We start from the raw sequence: 22,876 nt of genomic DNA on the forward strand, positions 1-22,876 counted from the left end.
TTTAACGAGGTTAGAAAAAAATTTGGTTTCGGTTTCGGCCTGACTAATTTTTTATTTTAGGTTTCGGTCGGAAAATGATATTTTGTGCACCTCTACAAGAAACCAATATAAAGTCATATTCAGAAACCTATGCGTGTATTTAAAACACTAATATTTATTAATCTACAACCAAACCAAGAGTATTTTTATAGCTACCAAGAAAGCATTACATTTTTCTTATCAGTCATTTAAAACAATTTGAGCAAATCAGGTCTAATGACATGCTTTATTAAAAGGAGAACTATGGGGTTAAGGCTTTTCCCCATAGTTCTCCTTAGTGTAACGGGAGGACACAAACTAGCGTCCTCCCGTCACACTAGGCTCAGTATACCGCAAGCTGCTGCTCGCGCTATACTGAGACGCCGCAGCTGCAGCGGATCCCGACAATTGTGCCGGGATCCGCCCAGCTGCATGACTGACAGCTAGCTCTGCCTATCTAGAGGCAGAGCCTGCTGTACCCGCCCCCTTCCCCGTCCGTTCCGCAAGTCAGCGCGGGGAGGGGGAATCCAGCCCCTCTCCTGTCACGGCAGAGAGCCGTGGCAGGATCGAGAAGTGAGCGAACGCCGGTGTGTGTTCGCTCACCTCCCGATCTACTGAGCCGACCTGTGACAGACTCATTGTCACAGGTCGGCTAGAACTATGAGGTGAGTGAAAAGCACCCACCTCATAGTTCTCCTTTAATTTTCTCAATAAAAACAAACTTAAAACATGGCATGTATCAACAAATTTTCATGTACATGACTTTTTCTGAATTTAGCTGTGGATTGTGGGTCATATATGGACTATTATAAAAGAACAATATACTGTATAGATAATACTGTAGATAAACAGATAGACCTGTCAAAAAAGGTAACTTCAATGTACTTCCTCAGCATAACAGCCACATTTAAGGAATGAGCTGAAACAAAACTCTATTCTGGAAAATTGGCAGCAATGATGTCCTATTTAGATGGAAGGATCCTCCAACCATTGGATGATGCCAGGAGAGAGATCTAGAATTACCCTGTCTGTGAAATGATAGCAATAAGGTGGTTTGCTGCCTAAGCTTGACTATCCAAGACCCCCCTCCATGTAAGAAATACTATTTTACATGTTACTGTCCATACTGAGTAAGTATGATCTAGACAAAGTCAAGATGAAAGAACAGATCCAGCACTATTTGTAAATCCCGAGGGAAAAGAAGCGACTTTCCTGAAAAGTGAATTCTTGCACAAGCCCTTAAGAGCTAGCTTATCAATTAATAAGCTGCCCGTTGTGTCGCAGAGGATGCGGATAGAGGGTACTGACACCCAGGTACATATTGCTTGCCTAAAGAAAGTCCAATATATCTGTCATGGCAAGGTAAAGAGTGACCAAACCTTTTGAGCTTGCAAAATCTGTGAACCTATTATTTGACACTGTAGAATATGTGACATTTAGTAGGTGCGCTAGCATTTACCAACACTCAACAACTAAAGATGAGTAATACAGGCAAGGGAGACTTTACTTCCAACATCCAAGCCGCTTAAAGTAGTTTTGGATGTAGCACCCGCTGTAAGGCTGAATTTTTAGGATGACAGGCAAATTATTGCTATCACCCTACCTGCATAATTTATTATTTAGGAACCTGAAACCATTGGGGCTGAAGAAAACACATAAGCATTATAATATCCACTACTCCTGTCATTAGAATGTTCACTCTTGACAAGGAGTGTCTGGACTCTGTGCTCTTAGGGATTACCTTCAGGATGAGATCTGGATAACCCACTTGCTGCTAATCCATAGGAAACTGCTATATAAGAAAACATTCATTGTTCTCCAGGACTTTGTGGCTTATAGTGTCAGCCAGGAAATTCTGGGGAGTTGAGCGCTGAATTCATAATTGGAAGTACCTCCATCAGAAGTGAGCATTTACTACATCTGAGCAGACACTAAATCTATGGAAAAATCATCATATTGTTGTTCAATGAACCAATACGAAGGTTCCTTGGATCTGAAAGGCTCTCTGAAAGGCTTCTTCACTCAAGAAGGCAGTGACTGGATGTATTATTTGGAAAATGACCTTGGATTGTGGCAAGGCCAAAAGGGCAGATAAACAAATGGTAAAGGGAACTTTAGAATGGCAAGCAAGAAATTTGGGGAAGTAGGTGCACACGAAAGTGAATGCACATCTGTGGTTGAATACAGAGATTCCATATGCAATATCTGGATCCTGATCCATCTGTTTAATTCTACGAGAACTAAGGGTACCGATAAATTTGGCCACATCAGTTTATCTTTCATCTGTTAAATTCAGGCCATAATTATATGTATTCAAATTCAGAGATCTAGTTAAGTTTGTCACTAGAAATTCAACAAATGTATAATCTGATTAGGGGTGCCCGTCTTTGCATACATCTGTATTTTTTCTTCAAAATATCCACCCATTAATTTTTCCGTCAGTTACTTGCCCTAATTAATTAACTGGATTACAAGCAGATCTGCACACATGAGAATGATCATGTTATTACTGCCATGTTAAGTAAAGCATAATGTAATATAGAGACAGTGTAAATGTGAAGGGCAGACAAAATAAGTCAAAGATTAAAAAAGTGTGCATGTCAAAACTTCATAATGAAGAGAATAGACAATTGTCACCACAACACATAAAATTGGACTTTCAAAATCATATAAGTATTTAAATTTAAAGAAATCTTCAGAAAATAAGGAAGGAAAGAATAGCAACTGCAAGTATAGCCACAGAGTGAATGAAAAAATAATGCTACCCAACACTTTATTCCATGCACTGTTTATGTCTTAAATGTCAGGATGTGAGATCTCTCCTCTGGGATTTATGAGGAACTGTTGAAGGAGATTTCAATCTTTCTCTTAACAAGGAATTTTCATCAAAGAGAGAGTAGATAACACATTTTCATCCAAGCCACTGGAATAAGAAAGATCTTGCAGGGCATTTTTTTTTAGCTCGTTTTTTTTTGCGGACTTCCATGTGTTTGTGTCTTTAAAGTGTATTTCCATTTTTGCAGCCGAATTGGGATAGCATCCACTATATACTGTATCTGTTACATGTTCTCATTCCAATAGCTTAAAAAATACATTTATTTAAAGATTGCTTTTTACGATCTGTTGCAGTGTTTTGTCTCTTACGTAAATTTAAAGGGGAGGGATGTTCAGAAGGGTTCACTGTGAAGTTAAAGTTTACCATAATGAACCCTGCTTGTACTGTGCTGGCAGATTTCATTATCAGTTGGAAACTAGATTTGAACACTGTCTGTCCTAACCCATAGATAAACATCTCACAGCTTGTGTCATGAATTTTACGTTAATAAGAATAAACTCAGTTTATCCCAACTGTGTGCTTCTCTCCTTTCATATTGCTTAGAGCAGTTTACAATCTGCTCAAAGGTCTGCCCAAAAAGAAATATCTAAAAAGGTAAAAAATATTTGTATTTCTTTTTAGGTATGCTGTGTAAAGAGAAACACATAACAGACATATAAGGGTTTTTCTCAAATTTGACTGCAAAAGTAGAAATAAACTTTAAGATGTATTTTAAGAAATACTCCTGATTGAACTACCGTATTTGCTGGCGTATAAGGTGACTGGGTGTATAAGATGACCCCCTAATTTTTCAGAAAAAACATAGGTTTTGGGCTTTACTCGTCATATAAGACGAGTATAGCCCAAAATAATGTTTAAATACACCCACTAATCTGTCAGCCCACTGGATGTGCGGTAATACTGTATGTACGGTAGCTTCGGCTACATACAGTACACCGCGCTGAGCCAATCATGGCGAGCAATGTATTCTATGAATGAATACAAAGCCTGCTCGGATTGGCAGAGTTTGTGTACATCGCTCGCCGTGATTGACTCAGCGTGGTATACTGTATGTAGCCGAAGCTACCATATATACAGTATTAGCGCACATCCAGCAGGCTGACAGATTGTATACCCGGCGTATAAGACGACCCCCGATTTTAGGGGGTTGTTTATAAGTATAAAAAGTTGTCTTATACGCCGGCAAATACGGTACTGTATAAATTCTCAGTGGCAGAGGATAATATGCTGCAACATGTGTCAGAGTCTCAACACATGTGTTGTTATTGAAGTGTATTTAAATCCTAACAATGAACTTCTCTTATTTGCTCCCTTTTTGTCTTTATTGTACTGGTCATTTTAGTTTTTTCAAGTTTAACTTGAGGTAGACACAACAAAAACAAAAAGCATGACATACTCTCAAGTAAGGGATCCACTTTTTTTTTTCCACACACATGAATGTTGCATGTGTGCCCCTATCTGACTTCATATCAGCTTCTGGTAATCTCCTGGACAGCAGTATTTACATGGAACTAGAGGTGGGTTTGAGGCAATTTGAGTCAATCTACTACTTTCAGAGAACATGCTTACAAACAGGAGGCTGGATCAACTCTCATTGATTTGCTGCTGCTTTTTCCTTATCCAATGTCTTATCCAATCTCAGGATGAGGCAGATCCTAGGAACAGGGTGTAGGACTGGGTAAAAAAACAAAAACAAACATGCAGTACATGTCTGCAATACAAGCACAATTCCCAATGTTTTGTTTGTTTAGGGGTCATGTACATGGGTGTGTAACAGAGCAAATACAGGCATAAAATATGCACAGATATGAGTCACTCAGGAGCTGCAGCTCCTGCATTTTCCATCCATAGCAATGTAACTTACCCCTGTGCAAAGATACATACCCACTTTTGAATGCAAAGATCGATGCCGTAAAGCCACAGCAGCTGTTGCTGCTGGTTGAAGTAAATACAGGTGTATTCAGTGCTATATGAAAATATGCCAGTATTTGCTAATCAATACACCCATGTGCATAAGCCATTAAAATGCTGCATGTGCAGAAAAATGCTTGTTGGTCTGCAGGAAATTAGTGTGCTACTAATTTCCTGTTTGAGCCAACAAAGTACCTTTGCTGCTCTAAGAATCTTTGTAATGTTATCAGCCCTATCCAGTTTGTTTCTGCTGGACTACAGACCACCTCCCACTCTCCTGGCCTCCGTTACATAAAAGGAGGGGGGACTTTCATAGTCCAAAAGGGGAGAACTGGACATGGAAAACAGGAAGCCTGGAGCACACTGTATTTCTGGTAGATAGACAATAATTTTCATGTAGTTTTAGGCATTTTGAAAGTAATTTGGAAGAGACAAAACATTGGTAAATGTGCGCATATTGCTGAGATGTAACGCATGTTTTTTTTTTATGTTGACCTGACATACTTTATGCAGGAAGGTTCACCACCTGGTTGTGCTGTCCCGAAAGGCATGTCCGGATTACAAGAGTAGCTGAACAAAATGACAAATCTTTTTGCAGGTATTTCAGATTTTAATGTGTGCCTGAAGTTCAATTACTTTTTAACAATATCCCTTTTCATCAAATATAAAACATCAAATTAGAGTCATTTGAAAGAATTAAAACATTTAGTAGCCTCCCCTCCTAGCATGGTATAGCTGTTAACAGTTGGGGACAGCACAGACCTACAACATTCCACTGGCTCCCAATGATCCTAAAGGAAGGCGGACAAAGATAACAAATTATTCTCCTTGTTCAGTTTAGTAGATTAGCTAATTTGCAGATCAACAGTCCTCTCAGCTGCAAAAGCTGAGGAGAAATCGTTAACCGTTTATAATTAAAGGTTAAATGCTTGGTGATAGATTGTTCCTTAATTAGTTCCTCTGCAATGTATAACATCCACAGAACAAACCTTTTTCAATTCTTGGGTACTAGGGGGTTTAGAGATCATCAACCCACCCAAGCTTCATCTCTAATTGCATGCTTCAGACTCAAGTGCCCGTTATAGCATTTGCCTTACACCCTATGGGATATCTTTGAAGTAGGCAGTTTTTTAACATTTATGTACATTAATCTTATTTCGGTTCCCATGCAGAAAACGCATTACACTGTCAGTCGTTTGAACTGCAATATATTTTAATAAAGCAGTGATTCAACAAGGACACAGCACTGCCGTACATGCAGATAGCCATGTAAGGGTGCGACTGCAAATGTGTAACTGAAAATCATCATTAAAGCATACAAATCTGAGAAGATCTACAGTTCACCAAATGTAGGCGCCTCCTTGGTAACAAGTCTATCACAAGAACCAAATTAGAATAAGTGGCCTGGAAATTCTTCAATACATCAAAACCAATGCCGGCTATACACGTTGCAGTCTGCAGACACAGGCTCTGTAAAAGTATGGAAAGCAAGGGCCCACCTAAACAATCCATTCAATTTATATCTAATCAAGTGCACTACATATCTTGCAGAAATTCTAAATCAGATTGTGCAGGGATTGTAATGTGTGTGGCTAGTTTTAGAACAACAAGAATTACAGGTGTATGTGCTTTAAAATACAGTGATTGTTTCACCGGCAGTAAATGTTTGGGGAATGTTAAATTTTCTGCTTCATTAATATGCCCCTATGAGCCATTGTCAAGTTAACCAACACACACTGGCTACTGACATATCCAGGGAGCAGTGGTACATGATTTGCACAGGAGGGGTTAAGGTGTTTATGACAGCCTTGCTTTGCTTTCTCAATGTTAGGCAAGAAAGAAAAAAAAAAGATGGCAGGGCCCAATGGAGGAATAACAAGCTTTCTGGGGACAGACTGGAGTAACTTTTTTTTTTATTCACTGATCATACAGTGAGTTGTTTATAAGCTGGATAGTTCATATTTGGCAGCAGTTCCGTACCCACTTTAACTGATTCCCAGTTGTTGGTTGAGACCGGTAGCTGACAGTGACTATGTGGTCTCACAGCTCAATGCGCACACCTCCACATGCACCTAGCTGTTAATTGGATTTTTGATCGCAAAGAACCATGAGAAATTATTTTAATCTACAGACTGTGGGTGGGAAGGAGTTAAAACTGCTTTTTAATGATAAAAGGTGCACCGTTTTAAAAAAAATTATGCTGTTGCTGTTTTTTAGGACAGGTCAGGATTTATGTAGTCTTATAAATTTATTGATAGGTCCACTAGAAGCATTTCCAATTCAAACACTACCCTTACATTAAACAACAACAACAAAAACTCGATTGGTCTAAACAATATCTGCAGCGTGATTTATATATGGTTACCTTGAATTGTTTGTGGCTTAGTGGCATTATCGAAATCGCAGATCTTTGCCCACTCATCACGTACAGCTTCAGGTGTCATTGGGTGATTTTTCTCTCTGATAATGGCGCCGAGAGTTCTTTCCCATCGCACTAATTACAACAAGGGAATAGAAAATATTGATCAGCATCCTCAAGGTGATGGCAAAGAGTACGAATACATGCAGAATAAACTTACTTCTCAAGGATAGTTTCTAAAGGATGTTCAAAAGTGTTCAAAACTAACTGTCCTGTTTGCCAACAGCTTTATAAAAGGTCTTGCCATTTCCCCAATACTACAAAGCTCTGTGGCTCAGGAGGGAAGAGACCTTTCGTTCCAAAACTTATAAACACATGCAGGGTTTTCAGTCCCTTTGTGAAAGCACAAAAACCTGTCTACAAAAAGCGAAATTACATTTTACTCTGAAAAGCTGGCCCTGCAGACACCAGCAGAATGGAAGTGAAATGCTGTGGAGTGGTAACAATGACAGGGAGCATCCATGGCAGGCTGGAGCTGTGATACTGGAATGTTATGGTCTTCATAGGAGATAATGAACAGGTTGAAAGCATGCAGAACACCAACAAGTTAATGTAAAAGCATCCAAGATGTACGAGTGATGCTCTCCTCAAGACATTTTTATATGTGGTGTAGTGTAAAGGTAAATAGTGCTGCACTTCAATGCTTTTTAAAGTTATCATTGTGTAAAGTCACAACACTTAATATTTGTTTAGTCTGCTGATAAGGGCCAGTGTCGTTAAAGAGTAAATTGTAAGGAGAAAAATATATCCTAGTCTGTGTGAGAAAAAAATGGTAAATCCAAAGCTAGGCAGCTAGATACAGTCATGAGCAAAAATATTGGCACCACTGCATTGCTGTCAGATAATGCACCACTTTGTGCAGAAAATTGTTGCTATTACAAACGTTTAGGCATTCTCATGTTTATTTCTTTTGTTTGTATTGGTATGACACAAAAAAAGTGGAGAAAGAAAAGCCAAATCTGACACATTCCAAGCAAAACTCCAAAAATGGACTGGACAAAATTATTGGCACCTTCAATTAATATTTGGTAGCATTACCTTTGGGAAAAAAAAATAACTGATATCAATCGCTTCCTGTAACCATCAATGAGTTTCTTACACCTCTCTGCAGGAATTTTGGACCACTCTTCTTTCGCCAACTGCTCCAGGTCTCTCAGATTGGAAGGGTTCCTTTTCACCAACTGCTGTTTTGAGATCTCTCCACATGTGCTCTATGGGTTTCAGGTCTGGACTCAGTGCTGGCCAGTCTAGTCACTCCAGCGCTTTGTCTGAAACCATTTCTGGGTGCTTTTTGACGTGTGCTTTGGGTCATTGTCCTGCTGTAAGACCCATGACCTCTGACGAAGACCATCTTTCTGACACTGGGCCCTACATTGCACCCCAGAATTCTTTGGTAGTCTTCAGATTTCATAATCCCATGTACACAGTCAGTGCCTGAAGCAGCAAAGCAACCCCAAAACATCAGTGAACCTCCACCATGTTTGACTGTAGAGACTGTAGTTTTTTTCCTTAAAGGCCTCATTTCTTTTTCTGAAAACAGTAGAATGATGGGCTTTACCAAAAAGCTGTAATTTTGTTTCGTCTGTCCACTGCACATTCTCCCAAAAGGATTTTGGCTTACTGAGGTAAGTTTTGGCAAACTCCAATATGGCTTTTTTATGTTTCTGTGTCAGCAGTGGGGTCCTCCTGGGTCTCCTACCATAGTGATCCCTTTTCAATAAGATGGCGACGTGTAGTGTGAACTGACACAGTTGTACCCCTGTGCCTGAAGGTCAGCTTTAATTTGTCTGGAAGTTGATGGAGGGTCTTTATCCACCATTCGAACAATCCTTTGTTACAATATTTGATCAATTATTCTCTTTCGTCCACGTCCAGGGAGATTAACTACAGTGTCATGGGCTGTAGACTTCTTTACAACGTTGCGCACAGTGGACAAAGGAACATTAACCCTTTAGTGACCAGTGACATCCATAGTACGTCACTGGCACCGTGCCCGTTTAAACAGACTCCTGGCGGCTTTGCTCTGTTTACACTTGTAAAGCTGACTGTCGGCTTTACAATAGAAGTGATTCTGGTGCCTTAGCTGTCGCCAGATCACTCTCCTGGCAAGTAAACGTGTTTCTCGGGCTCCGCTGCCCCTTCCACAGGCCCAGGACTGGTCCGTTCACCGATTTCCTCTCCGAACTAAGGGATCGGGAGCCTCCACGTCATGTAAACATACGCTGGGTGCGTCTACGTATGAAAACGACGATCACGATATACAAGTTGTATATCGCCGTGCACGCCAGAGTGAGAGCAATAATTCTAGGGCCAATATTTATGCGCATCTCAAAACTGATGACCTGCAGGCGGTTTTAAAGTGTAGTCTACAGACTTTTTGGGGTACTGAATTTTATCACCGTTTCACAGACGCACACAATTTTTAACCTGGGCATGTTGGGTATCTATTTACTCGTTGTAACCTCATCATTTATAGTGTATTTTAAAAAAAATAGGTATTTTATTGTGTTTTGGGGCACTAAATGTAACTTAAGTGCATTTTTCACGCAATTTTTGAGTTTGATCATAACTTGTGCAACATAAAAATTTGCAACTGTCATCATTTTATTCTATAGGGTTTTGGCTTTCAGAAAATATATAATTTTTAGGTGTTTGAAGTAACTTTCAGGCCTAAAATGTGAATTATAACATGGGTGCAAAAAAAGGAAAAAAGGCTTAGGTCATGAAGGGGTTAAGATCTCTGGAGATGGACTTGTAACCTTGAGATTGTCCATGCTTTTCCACAAAAACTTGGAATGCAATTATTTCTTGATGTACCCCATCCAACACTATGGGATGTCAGTGGGCAGGCAGGTGCAGCCAGGCACTAAATATTTGATGGCCAGGCGGCAGACAATGCAGGAGGTCACAGTCATCGCATTAGTAAGGAACGAATGGGGTGGGGGGAAGTTATTTAAAGAGGGGGGATGGGGATTTTTGTTTAATTCATCATGAACATGTACTTTAAAAGTGTGGTTCCACTTTTGCGACAAATTGGGATAACGCATACTTTATATTTGTTACATGTTCACATTCATAAAACATAATTTAAATATGTACACATTTCCGCTCTGCATTTTTAAATACTTACCTGGCTTCCCTCGTGTGAAATGTTAAGGAGGGGGCTGTGGGAAGTTATGTTTGCTCTAATTAACCCTGTCTGTACTGTGATGGCAGATCTCATTATCAGATGTAAGCTAGAGCTAAACACTGCCTGTCTTAACAAAGGTTAAATACTTAGAAGCATTGTATGTTAATGAGAAGAAGCTTAGTCTGCAAGTGAAAGCACAGGGTCAGACTGAGGGAAAAAACTTGGAATCTCTACAAAGGCCTTCACCTAAAAAAAACAGTGAAAAGGAACGATATATATCTTTAAAGAATATTTTAGGTATGCAGTGCGAATAGGAACACTTAAAACGCAGAGGGTTTTTGTCATATTTGACTGAAAAAGTGAAAATACACTCTTAGCCTTATCCTCTAAAAGTAATTAGCCCCCTTTGTCAAATGCCAGAGGCTCTACTGCCCACCGACGTTTTAGCATTTTACAGTAGAAATGCAGAAGGCTGTGCTAAGCATTAGAAAAGGGTGAGGCTTAATTTTGACTTGGGTTGGAATGCATATAGTGCCAAAGTATGTATATGATGTGGGAAATTTACTGCAAGTAGAAGACTATGTATAAGAAAAGAGAGTGATCAACTGTATTTAACCTGTATGTGGATCTTTTCCTTTTGTTTCTTATAATCATCATATTGAATCTTTCCTTTGTTTTTTGTTTTTGTTTTTGTTGGTTTGTTTTTGGTCATTTTTTTAATGCTGTGATATGAGTAGTGTATAGGTTATGTACATGTCCGTAAGCTTTTAAAATAATACAATAAAAAGTATTAAAGTTAAAAACTATTTGACTTGGGCAGAGGTCTAGGCCTCATGTGCAGCTTGTACCTAGAATTAAAGGGGCTCCACAAAGATCAATCTGCAGACTAACAAGAGTAACTTGCAGCATCACTGTTACCTTAGTTGGGTGAGGTTCACTTCACGGGCCAAAAGTTACAATGTATCCTACATAATATTGAAAGTAAACTGACCTAAGAAGACATTCACTTAGTGCTACTCATCTCATCTGATGTATGATTGTATTAGCCCATTATACACTTACCTTTGCCTATATTTAGAAGTAGCACAATAAGCACTATAAAAACTATAACTAAATCTTTTAAAAAAGGGTACTGATAATCAATATGGACAAAAGGGAGCATGTGCCCTCCATTTTCCTACCCGCGCTAGAATTTGCACAACACTGAAGACCCCAAAGTGGAAGAAAGAAAAATGTATTTCAAAGTAGCATTAAAGTCTGGATTTTTTTACCTTAATGCATTCTGTGCATTAAGGTAAAAACCAAGTACCTTTGTCTCTCCCCCGTCTCTCATTCAAACTTACCTGTCACCGCCGATCCCGAAGCGATTCTCCGCTCCACATTTTTCCTATTTTCGGGGGGGATAGTGATAGAAGAGGAGCCATAGGCTTCTTCTACCATCAAACTGTTGGGTGGAGAGGGGGGTCATGGCCTGCTGCAGGGCTGTGTGCGTCTATAGACACACACAGCTACTGCGGGCATGAGCATGCACGGGTGCCTCCACAGCAGCTGCTTAGCTGATGGCGGCAACCGTGCAGGGGGCAAGGGGATGAGCGATGCACGGGCCCACTAGAAAACGAGGAACTAAAAACTTTTAAAGAAGATGTATGCAAAAGGAGGGTCTCATAGGTGGAAACATTAAAAAAAAAAAAAAAAACTTTAATAGCACTTTAAAATAAAGGTAACAGTCTTTTGAACACATAGAGGATTTTTTTCAGACTTTTATGGTGCTCTTGAAATATGACAAGAGCCCCATAGCACCAGGGAGTAACTAGCATTTTACATGCTACTAGCAGCTGAAAAAAATAAACCATCACAACAGCTAAATGCATTTTTTAATTAAAGAAATCATTGTACATTAGGTGTTAAAACCACCAAGTAAAAATGTCATAACTAAAAACAATAAAAAATGGAAAAGCGCACGACCCGGAGTAACCACTTCTAGAGATGTGGGCGTCAAAGGGTTAAAAGACAGTGTGCAAGCTCTATGGACAACAGGGTGAGGAGCCCTGTATGGAGCAACAATAAGCAGATGTATTGAGAGCGTTACTACTGTTTGAAAATTCACTCACATTTTTGGATGTCACTGTGTCTCAGGAAGAAATCCTCTGTAATCACTATGCACAATGTAGTATTTGGCCAGGATACAGGGTGAGATGACAGTGGGGTGAGTGGGGTGAATGCCTAGATGGACCAAGTGTGACAATACAGTCGGGTATTGGGAGCTGTGCAGACTCAGCTGGCCAGGCTGAGCCGCAACAGCAATGTTAGATGTATGCTGAATGGATGTCAGCGTACAAATGTCATAGCCATTAATAAAAGTTTAAGAAACGTTTACCTCTCTGTTGAATAAGTCCATAATATCAGGTGATACTATCACTCAACACCCCACTTTTAGGATACAATAAGTGATAGACAACTTGATGAGTCAATACTATAGGCATATAAAGTTGCACTTCACAAAAGGTACAAAACTAAAAAAGCAGAACCTTCTAGAGACCCATCTGAGAATCTGCCAGAAGCAAGTGGCACTGCATTACACACAATTTAGCTTAAAGCAGATTTTTACCCCCCCCCCCCCAACATTAAAAATCCTTGGTGCATGCAGCGCATATAAAACACATTACAGTAATTTATTAATTAAAACATTTTTTGTAACTCACTTTTAATGTGCTCTCACTTCCTGGTCTTTTGAGGCACTGGTAACGTTGCCAGGGATTTACAGCTCCCCCCTGGGAAGGTTACATCACTAGTGCCTAGCTGGGAGATTTATAGCTGAAAATTAAATTACCTGAATAATTCATAATAAATAATTATTCCTCCCTTTCTGGATGTACCCTGTACTAAAAGTTTATTTGTAAAAATTATGACAGAAATCAGTAAGGTAAGCTGATTGTTGCAAGGTTTCATGAATAGTATTTTCTGTTTATCACCTGAGTCGTTTCTGTGCTTTGACATTGATATTTTTAGGCAGAACATTCTTATCTTTATCAGTATTACTGAATACCCAAAAGAGAAGCACTATTTCCAAAATACTCACATTTTCCAATCCATCCTGCTCCAACCTGTGGAAAGACATGGTGACAGTTTAAATTATGTTCATCTCTAACCCCTTTTAGATCATAACTTGTGTAAACAGGATTTGCACCCCATTCCCTGTACAACACAGGGACACAGAGATGGAGAAAAGATGACCCGATACTGAGGGACAAGCACAAAACAAACTCAAGCACAAAACAAACTAATGCTGGCCATTCATGTCTCAAATTCTGGGCAATTTCTGTTGAACCGCTGGAAATTTATGCGGTTATTGTTTGGTTATTCTGACAGCCGCAGCTTTCGGCTGTCTAAATACAGGCGAGATTCCCCCATCCAATCTGTTTAGCATTAATGGGGAATCTATTAGATTTCTCATGTTCAGCCTGAAGAAATCTATGTATGACTAACTTTAGCTTTCTTTTCTTCTGTGTTCCATTTATCTTTACATGGCTTATCTTAGACTTCAAAACCATCAAAAGCCACTCTAAGAGCTATGCAACTTTATGCTTCTATCAGAGATTTTATATATATACCCGACAGGTATGTTGTCCCAAATATCTTGGAGAACTAACCACAGATTATAAATCAGGGCTCTGTGGGGCCCAACCATCACTTCCAGGACTCCGTGTTCTTTACGCTGAAGATACACTATATTGCCAAAAGTATTGGGACACCCCTCCAAATCATTGGATTCAGGTGTTCCAATCACCTCCATGGCCACAGGTGTATAAAATCAAGCACCTAGGCATGCAGACGGCTTCTACAAACATTTGTAAAAGAATGGGTCTCTCTAAGGAGCTCAGTGAATTCAAGCGTGGTACCGTGATAGGTTACCACCTGTGCAATAAGTCCATCCGTGAAATTTCCTTGCTATAAATATTCCATGGTCAACTGTTAGTGGTATTATAACAAAGTGGAAGCAACTAAGATCAACAGCAACTCAGCCACGAAGTGGTAGGCCACGTAAAATGACAGAGACGGGGTCAACGCATGCTGAAGCGCACAGAAGTCGCCAACTGTCTGCAGAGTCAATAGCTACAGACCTCCAAACTTTGTGTGGCCTTCAGATTGGCACAACAACAGTGCATAGAGAGCTTCATGGAATGGGTTTCCATGGCTGAGCAGCTGCATCCAAGCCTTACATCACCAAGTGCAATGCAAAGCGTTGGATGCAATGGTGTAAAGCACACCGCAACTGGACTCTAGAGAAGTGGAGACGTGTTCTCTGGAGTGACGAATCACGCTTCTGTCTGGCAATCTGAACGACGTGTCTAGGTTTGGCGGTTGCCAGGAGAACTGTACTTGCCTGACTGCATTGTGCCAAGTGTAAAGTTTGGTGGAGGGGGGATTATAGTGTGGGGTTGTTTTTCAGGGGTAGGTGTAAGCGCTGGGCTTGGCCCCTTAGTTCCAGTGAAGGGAACTCTTAAGGCATCAGCATACCAAGACATTTTGGACAATTTCAGGCTCCCAACTTTGTGGGAACAGTGTGGGGATGGCCCCTTCCTGTTCCAACATGACTGCGCACCAGTGCACAAAGCAAGGTCCATAAAGACATGAATGAGCGAGTTTGGGGTGGAGGAACTTGACTGGCCTGCACAGATTCCTGACCTCAACCCGATAGAACACCTTTGGGATGCATTAGAGCGGAAACTGCGAGCCAGGCCTTCTCGTCCAACATCAGTACCTGACCTCACAAATGCGCTTCTGGAAGAATGGTCAAACATTACCCATAGACACACTCCTAAACCTTGTGGACAGAATTCCAAGAAGAGTTGAAGCTGCAAAGGGTGGGCCAACTCAATATTGAACCCTACGGAGTATGTCTGGGATGCCATTAGAGTTCATGTGCATGTAAAGGCATGCGTCCCGATACTTTTGGCAATATAGTGTAGTACTTTAGGACATTGGCTGTATGTTTGGGGTCCTGCTGCAGAATGATTTTGGGGCCAATCACACGCCTCCCTGATGGTATGGAATGATGGATAAGTATCTGCTTGTATTTCTCAGCATTGAGGACACCATTCTCTATAGGTTGAACTCGATGGACTTCTTTCAAACTGTCTAACTATGTAACTATGTAACCATGTAACCATTGATCCGGACCAAATCTCCAACTCCATTGCAGAAATGCGGCCCCAGACTTGCAAGGAACCTCTACCATGCGTCACTGTTGCTGCAGACACTCATCATTTTACCACTCTCCAGCCCTTCAGAGAACAGACTGCCTCCTGCTATAGTCAAATATTTAAAACATTTTCAGTCCAGAGCACCTGCTACCATCTTTCTGCACCCCAGTTTCTATGTTTTTGTACATAGTTGAGTCGGTTAGCCTTGTTTCCACCTCGGAGGTATGGCTTTTTGGCCGCAATTACTCCATAAAGAGCCCACATCTGGCCAGACATCTCCGGACAGTATATGGGTGTACCTGAGTCCCAGGTTCGGTGCTGATGGCACTGCTGGACATTTACCAATGCCTAAGGCAAGTAAGCATGATGGGTCTTTCATCTCCAGCATTAGGTTTCCTTGATGGAACACTGTCTACGTTACTCAACGTTGCCCGTTTCTTTGTGCTTCTTCAAAGGAGCCTAAAACCCCAGTCCGCTTTGAAATCTTTCCTGGGGAAAGACCATGCAATATAACTACCTTGTGTCTTGTTGCTGTGTTTAGTTTTGCCATGGTGTATGACCTGTGACATGAAACGGTCTTCCACAACCTCACCTTAGTAGCAGAGTTTAGCTGTTTCTCATCCAGTTTTAAGCCTCCAACACAGCTATTTCTGTTTCAGTTAAAGTGACATTAAACCCTCAGATTTATTAACATACACCAATACTGTAATGTGTGCCTTACTGTAATCCATGGTTGTTTCCCTTCTCTTTGCTGCTCTTCCTTTTTTTGTATCTCTTCTCATGCTGGGGGAGAACTTCCCTTTGCAGCTAAGTGCCTCTTCCTGTAATGCTGGCTCAGGTTGTGAACCTTCATACAGACACCATGTATCCATTAGAGAGACAAGGCAGTCTGCTGCAAAACAGAAGTTCTGTCCAGCATGAGAAGAGATACGGATTTAAAAGGAAGAGCAGCAAAGAGAAGGGAAACAACCATGGATTACAGTAAGGCACACATTACAGTATTGTTTTATGTTAAAAAATCGGAGGGTTTAATGTCACTTTAATGACTGTGTTTCAACCAATCTATGAAATTGATGATTAGCACCTCCTTGGTATAATTGGTTAAACATGCACCTGACTCTAGTCCTACAAAATCCCTGACTTTGTGCATGTGTGCAAGTATAAGAATTGATGCTGGTTTGAAGCCAATGGGTAGTCACACCAAACATTGATTTGATTTAGTTTTTTCTTCTGTTCACTCACTTTGCATTTTGTAAATTGATAAAAATATATATTTCTGAAAGCATTCCTCTTTTATAGCATTTTTTCACACCTGCCACCGTACTGTACATATTAAAATATTAAAAGTTTTACATTCTGTAATAAAGTTGTAATGTTGTCAGTATACTTTCCAAAGTCTGCTCAATTACAGTTCATTTTAACAGAGCAAAACACAGAACAATGCATAGCTTTTCCTAAATTTATGAAATACAAAAATTAATTGGCCTCTTGACAACTGAAGAAATTCTCACCTCGAACAAACTGCCATTTTCCTGACAGCTTTCATGACAGAGCCACAACACCAGAGGAGCCACATACTCCGGCTTCAGAGCATCCACAAGATCTAAAATTAAACCAGACAGGCAGGCTGAGTGCAAAAAATATGTTCTCATTCATGTCATACTAGGCTGCAATTGTCTAGCATGTCGATGTTTTGTGCCATTGTTTTACAATCTAGCCCAAGGCTTAAGTGGTACTGAAACAGATTTCATGAAAAACGAAGTACAGATTGTTGCAACTAGACAGAGAGCACACAGATCTATTTAAAATGTCACAGGGGCATTCATCATTTCTAAACTACTGTCAGCAATTGCCCATTAGCCAAGTAGGAAAATGTGACATCAGTTGGGTTTAACATTGGACCTGGTCCATATGCTTTTAAGCTATGGTTTATTTTCCGAAATTAGGTCTTGTGCTTGCATCAGAACTGCTCTTATACCCAATGAGAAGGCAAAAACAGCTTGAAAGAGCTTAGAAGATGCTCAGAGGGTGCTTGGAAGCATCTCATTTGGCCATCTACACAAGTCCAAATGATGTTCTGTAAGACCAGAACTGCAAAACCTCCTTAATTGACTCCATTTAGAAAAACAATCTACCCTTAAGTATGGTTAATATGTGTAACTAAAAAAAATACAAAACGTTTGCATGCTTGGCGTGCAAGAAAAATATGGTCATAGTCAGGAAGCATGCCAATGAATATATTCACTTTGTCACCAGGAATGCTTTGTATGGACTATTTGCCACAAAGATTCCCCAATTGGACTGAAAATGTGAAGCAGTTTTTTGAAGCCTAGAACAACACATTTCACACCGTTATGAAGTCACTTTCACCCCATGTCTTTATTGCATGATTAGCCTTTCACTGGAAAATGTACTGTCCCTTTATCCATTTTGAGGAAGGGTACAGAGTCTGGAAACTAGGTTCCTGTCATACTTATCTTTTTCTACATGCGCATGGGCTCCTTCAGTTATGATTGTCATTACATTGCAGGTTCAGGTACAGGTAACATGTCAGGTACAGGTATGTGAAAAAAAATGTCCAGCTTCTTGGAAAAGAATGTATGAATTATATTCATTAAATAATGATTGCACCAGATAGGTTGATTTTTTTTGGGTGTACATGACTTTGATTTTAATCATCACAAGGTATAGTTTCAATATCGGACTGGAAAAATCAGTTATTTCCATGTATTTATTGGGGTCCTGTGTGCATACAGGTTTTACTGTTCATGTGTTCATCCCAAATTCAGGCACTTTTGCAGTACACTAAACAACGAGATTAGGCATTCTTAACATTCTCTTAGGCGGGACCTTTACTTTAATTTTAAATAGACGACAAGTTGACTTTACAATAATGCTTTTCAATTATGTATTCAGAGGCTTTGAACAACAAACAACTTTTTATCAGTTCAAATTAACATTGAAATTATCATTTTCATCTTAACATACCTTACGCCACACATAAATATTTGCTGAGATTGAGAATATGTCACAAGCCTGGAGAAGCTTACTATTCAAGGATCCCAAGTGTTTAGAATACTCAAGCCTGCAGTATATGCATAACTACTGCCAGCACCACTGGGTATGGTTTCCCATCTGCATATAAAATCCTCAGTTTGGAGACTTTAATGAATTTGCATAGCAGAAACTGTGAGCAGCTTCTTGTCTCCCAGAATAAAAATCCCAGTAAAGCAGGCGCACTTCTATTCTTGTCAGACAGAGGCAGAAATAAGCAATGTGAGCTCCAAATCTACTTTCACTCATCCCACACTGCTTAAAGATTTAGCTTGCCTTTGCTGGAGCTCATCTGTAGAGGTGTTTGTTTAAATATTTAGAGCCAAGCTGGTGCCTCATTGCTCCTACTATCTAGGTCACAAACTCACATCTTCAAAAAAAACATTCAAAACTTGACCAGGCATATTCTATGTTCCTGAATCTCCTTCCCATGTCTGCGTGAATATATTCCACCAAGTACGCTTACTCTACTGCCCCATTTTCTTTCAACAGACTGATAATAATAATAATGCAAATGGTTAATAGTATATTTTCAAGGAAAGCTAGAAAGTATTTTAATTACTGTAACTTTCATTTTACAGAAATGTTTAATGTGGCTGTCACATCTTTTTTACTTGTATGCTGTGTGATATTTTTACAATTGTACTTTACATAATGATTTTTAGGTTCTTCTGCTAGAGGTCAACTGCATGTCCAGGACACGCAAATATGGTCTAAAAAAAGAGGCATCTTGTAAGCTTTTTGTATTTCTTCCAGATCTGTGCAGTAATCCAGCGTAAAGCTTTCCATCTGTGCAGGAGCTTCTTGTAATAATGACTCATTACTGCTGCTTGTACAGAATGACTGGTCTTGTATCCTCCCCCCCTCTTGTAGTGGGTGGGCCTTCTGAGTCCCACCTCCCACAGCTCTGCTCTCTCCACAGGCTACGTACAGCACAGTGATGATGCCACCGCTACTTTTATAAGGTGATATGTGGGTTGGCAAAGACAATTGGGGCATATAAAGTGGATTTCTATCCTTTGTGGCTATTAATATTTTTAAATTAACTTTTGTGCCTGGAGTTCAGCTTTAAAGTGGAAGTTCACACTAGAATTACTCAATGAGCATTAAACAGCCATTTAACACATATACCGTAATAAATGCATAGCACCATGCTTGACTTCCATCTGCACTCTGATTGTCCAGCAATCAGCATTGGAAAATTGCTGGCTATTACCAGCAACGCTGTGCAAATCCTGATGTTTCTCAGCCTACCTCATGCTATCAACATTCTGTGATTGCAAACTGCATGTGACTGCTTGAATGTGCTTCCTCTGTGCCCTGATACTGTCAAAGGGGTAGGATAGCATGAGGGGGGCTGAGCGACATCATGAGTTGCATGGTGTTGCGGATAGCAGCCAGCCGTTTTCAAGCTCTAATTTCTGGACAACTGGAAACAAACACCTCTATAGATGAGCTCTGGCAAAGGCAAGCTCATCTCTAGATTCTATTCTTTTTATTGAGTCGGAGTAGGAAGAAAAAGAAACATTGAAACAAATTTACCATGTTGCACTTTGCAAGATGACCACAACCTGATGCTAGCCCAGCTTGAGCATCAACTGTCATGAATGGGCAAGAACTGGACCATGTAAGATTTTCATTGTAGACCGTATCAAGCACATCTGATAGTCAGAATAATTTATTACCGTACACAAAGATTTTCTATCCATCTTGATCAAAAATCTCTGTGTGATGGGCACCCATCCTCAATTTACTCAAGAGAAAAGTTTTCTGTGCTTGCACCTGTACACAACACCACTAAAGTAATAAAAAGAACTGCAAAAGGTTCTGGCAGATGACATGCTCATGCGTCACCACCCACCTTCAGTGAAATGTATGCTCGCCCCATAAGTGTGCTTGCACACCTACAACTGGAAAACAAAACCCTTTAAAGTACAACTGCCACGAGAGAAATCTGTGAGCTGGCAAAGATGTCCTTCTGAAAATGCTAGTTGTGGACTTGGAACCCAAATGCAAACAAATGAAAGTCAAGGAAAAGTCGGAATTTCTCATCTTTAAACTTGTCACGGTTCAGTGACTAGGAGGGTATTAAAGCCAAAGCATCAGCATGTCAGTCAGGGAGGTACTATTTTCACAAGGAAAAGTCAGCGAGGACAGCATTCTTAAAAGAAGACTGGGCAAAGATTTTGGCAGCTGGCGAGAGAGCTCGTGGAAGTCACCTCGCTGGAGGGCAGGCGAGTGCACTTCTTTTCTAAGGACCGGGTGGAACACTGCAGTAATTATTGTTGTACTGCATGCGTTACTGCTGCACACGTCATAAAGGAATTGTATGTTGCCATTCATTTTGAATGGCATGCCAAATGACATACACAAAACACTTCCATTACAGCAACAAGACACAGTGGACCAGATAAACTATGGTTCAGATATTTCACTCACGTCAATATTTGGCACAAAAGGAGCACCAAGAGGATGATGCCGCAAGACAGTTACACATTCTACTATGCACCGTATAAACTGTATGCGCTGTGACATAATAGTTTATTGACGTGAGATGCACCAAAATAGGATGTCATACCAAAGTTCGTATTCCAAACAACCAGCAATCTTTATCTGGCCCAATTAATAAATAGAGTGAGAAGTGTGCATGTGCAGTAGGCTTAAAACATGCCTCTGACTTCCTTTCTTAAAAGCACCATGCAAAGACGCACAGTGAAGATCTACTGGTATTGATACACTGCATGCATTACTGTATAAATCTTGTAATGAAAGGCAATGTTGAAGAGAGTTGTACTGCACCATACATGTTACCTACTGTGATAGGCAGTATAAAATGGAGTGAAATTTGCACTGGTCAGTCTAAGAAACATAAGTGGGGAATCCATGTGATGCAGGGTAGAGTCTACAAACAGTTACGCAATTTTACTAAGACATGGTATTAATATGTATAAATAATCATGGGTTCTACTATGCAAATAAAACCTTCTTACTAAAACGTAAGGAATTAAACTAAAACTGCAGTTAGACTAATGCAGAACAAGTCTGCATTGCACAGTAAAATTATACATTTTGGACCAGTCTATGCAATGGAACTCAATATGAATGGGTGTAAATCACGAAAGACTGTAAAAACATGCAATGGTAAAAAATGAAGTGTCAGTGAGTATTTTAAAAACATTGATAGGTATTATGTCAGCACTCCCAAACAAAATTCAGAACTTTTCAATAATAACTCTACTTGAACAGCTACAGAAAGTGTGAGCAAATGTCAGTTAGTAAGGTAAGGTAACTGATTTCTACATGATATGACATGATTACCTTGTGGCATGACAGTCTGAGTGAGTCGGGAACCAGCAGTGGGTGCAATCGCATTAGAATGGACGTTGTACTTCTTCCCCTCAATAGCCAGGGTGTTGGAAAGACCCAGCAACCCAAGTTTAGCAGCACTGTAGTTAGCTTGGCCAAAGTTTCCATAAATTCCAGCCGCTGATGAGGTCATGATTATCCTGAAAATGTAAAGCATGAATTTCAGTTAAAAAACAAATGTTTTATTTTTGCATGCAGAGCAGGTACTCTGTAGGTCAGCTTTAGGGAAACATGTTTGAGAAGCATTTATCCTATGCTAAAAATAATATATTTATTTATATTACACATTTAAATAGGCACGTGAAGAGACTGAGCATATTAACAGAGAAAGTTTCCAGCCTCAATGATGCCCTTGGTTTTCCACAAGTCTGGCAAATGACCTAAGGAAGGATACTGGGGGGTTAGAAAAAAAAAGTATCAAGTTTTGAAAAACCACAGAGGTCACTGGTAGCTCTTCCCAACTCATTTTGCCCACTCCTGGACTCCATTAGAGCTCGGAAACTGCATGATGAGAAGCATATTTTGTTTGTTTACCCCTACTACCAATTTGACAATGCAATATCCAAATGGGAGAGAACAGGAAGGAGAAACTAAAGTCCTGACACCCAATACGTATGCACACAACAATACATATGGACATCAGAGGAGTCTCACCAAGAACTGACCATATATATTCATGTTAGGTCTTCACCATCTGGTGAAGGACCACAGTGTTCTTTAAATACCACATGACAATAATTGCATTCCCTCCCCAGTGCCCCACTGTCTGCTGACTTTCAAAGCAATTAATAACCTTTGCCCACTTAGCCAAAGGATCTACTAAAGCCATATATCTCATTCTTCTTTCGCTCCTCATACAGAAAAGGCCTGGACATGTATATGTGTATGTATGTATGTATGTATGTATGTATGTATGTATGTATGTATGTATATATATA

At 40.0% G+C, this 22,876-nt stretch overlaps 1 protein-coding gene across 2 annotated transcripts in view; it reads right to left on the reverse strand.

The window, feature by feature from the left end:
* The window catches only part of HSD17B4 (hydroxysteroid 17-beta dehydrogenase 4), a 242,148-nt gene that overhangs the window by 124,457 nt on the left and 94,815 nt on the right, over window positions 1–22,876 (reverse strand). For both annotated transcript variants that reach the window (XM_018557309.1, XM_018557310.1), the window contains exons 8-11: window positions 21,891–22,078; window positions 17,030–17,121; window positions 13,394–13,418; window positions 7,131–7,259 (exon numbers count right to left, since the gene is read on the reverse strand). In XM_018557309.1, coding sequence (XP_018412811.1) covers window positions 7,131–7,259; window positions 13,394–13,418; window positions 17,030–17,121; window positions 21,891–22,078 — 434 coding nt within the window. The remainder of the gene's footprint in view (window positions 1–7,130; window positions 7,260–13,393; window positions 13,419–17,029; window positions 17,122–21,890; window positions 22,079–22,876) is intronic.

The sequence above is a fragment of the Nanorana parkeri genome, unplaced genomic scaffold (genome assembly GCF_000935625.1).
Source record: "Nanorana parkeri isolate BGI_ZX_2015 unplaced genomic scaffold, ASM93562v1 scaffold279, whole genome shotgun sequence".
Lineage (NCBI taxonomy): Eukaryota > Metazoa > Chordata > Amphibia > Anura > Dicroglossidae > Nanorana > Nanorana parkeri.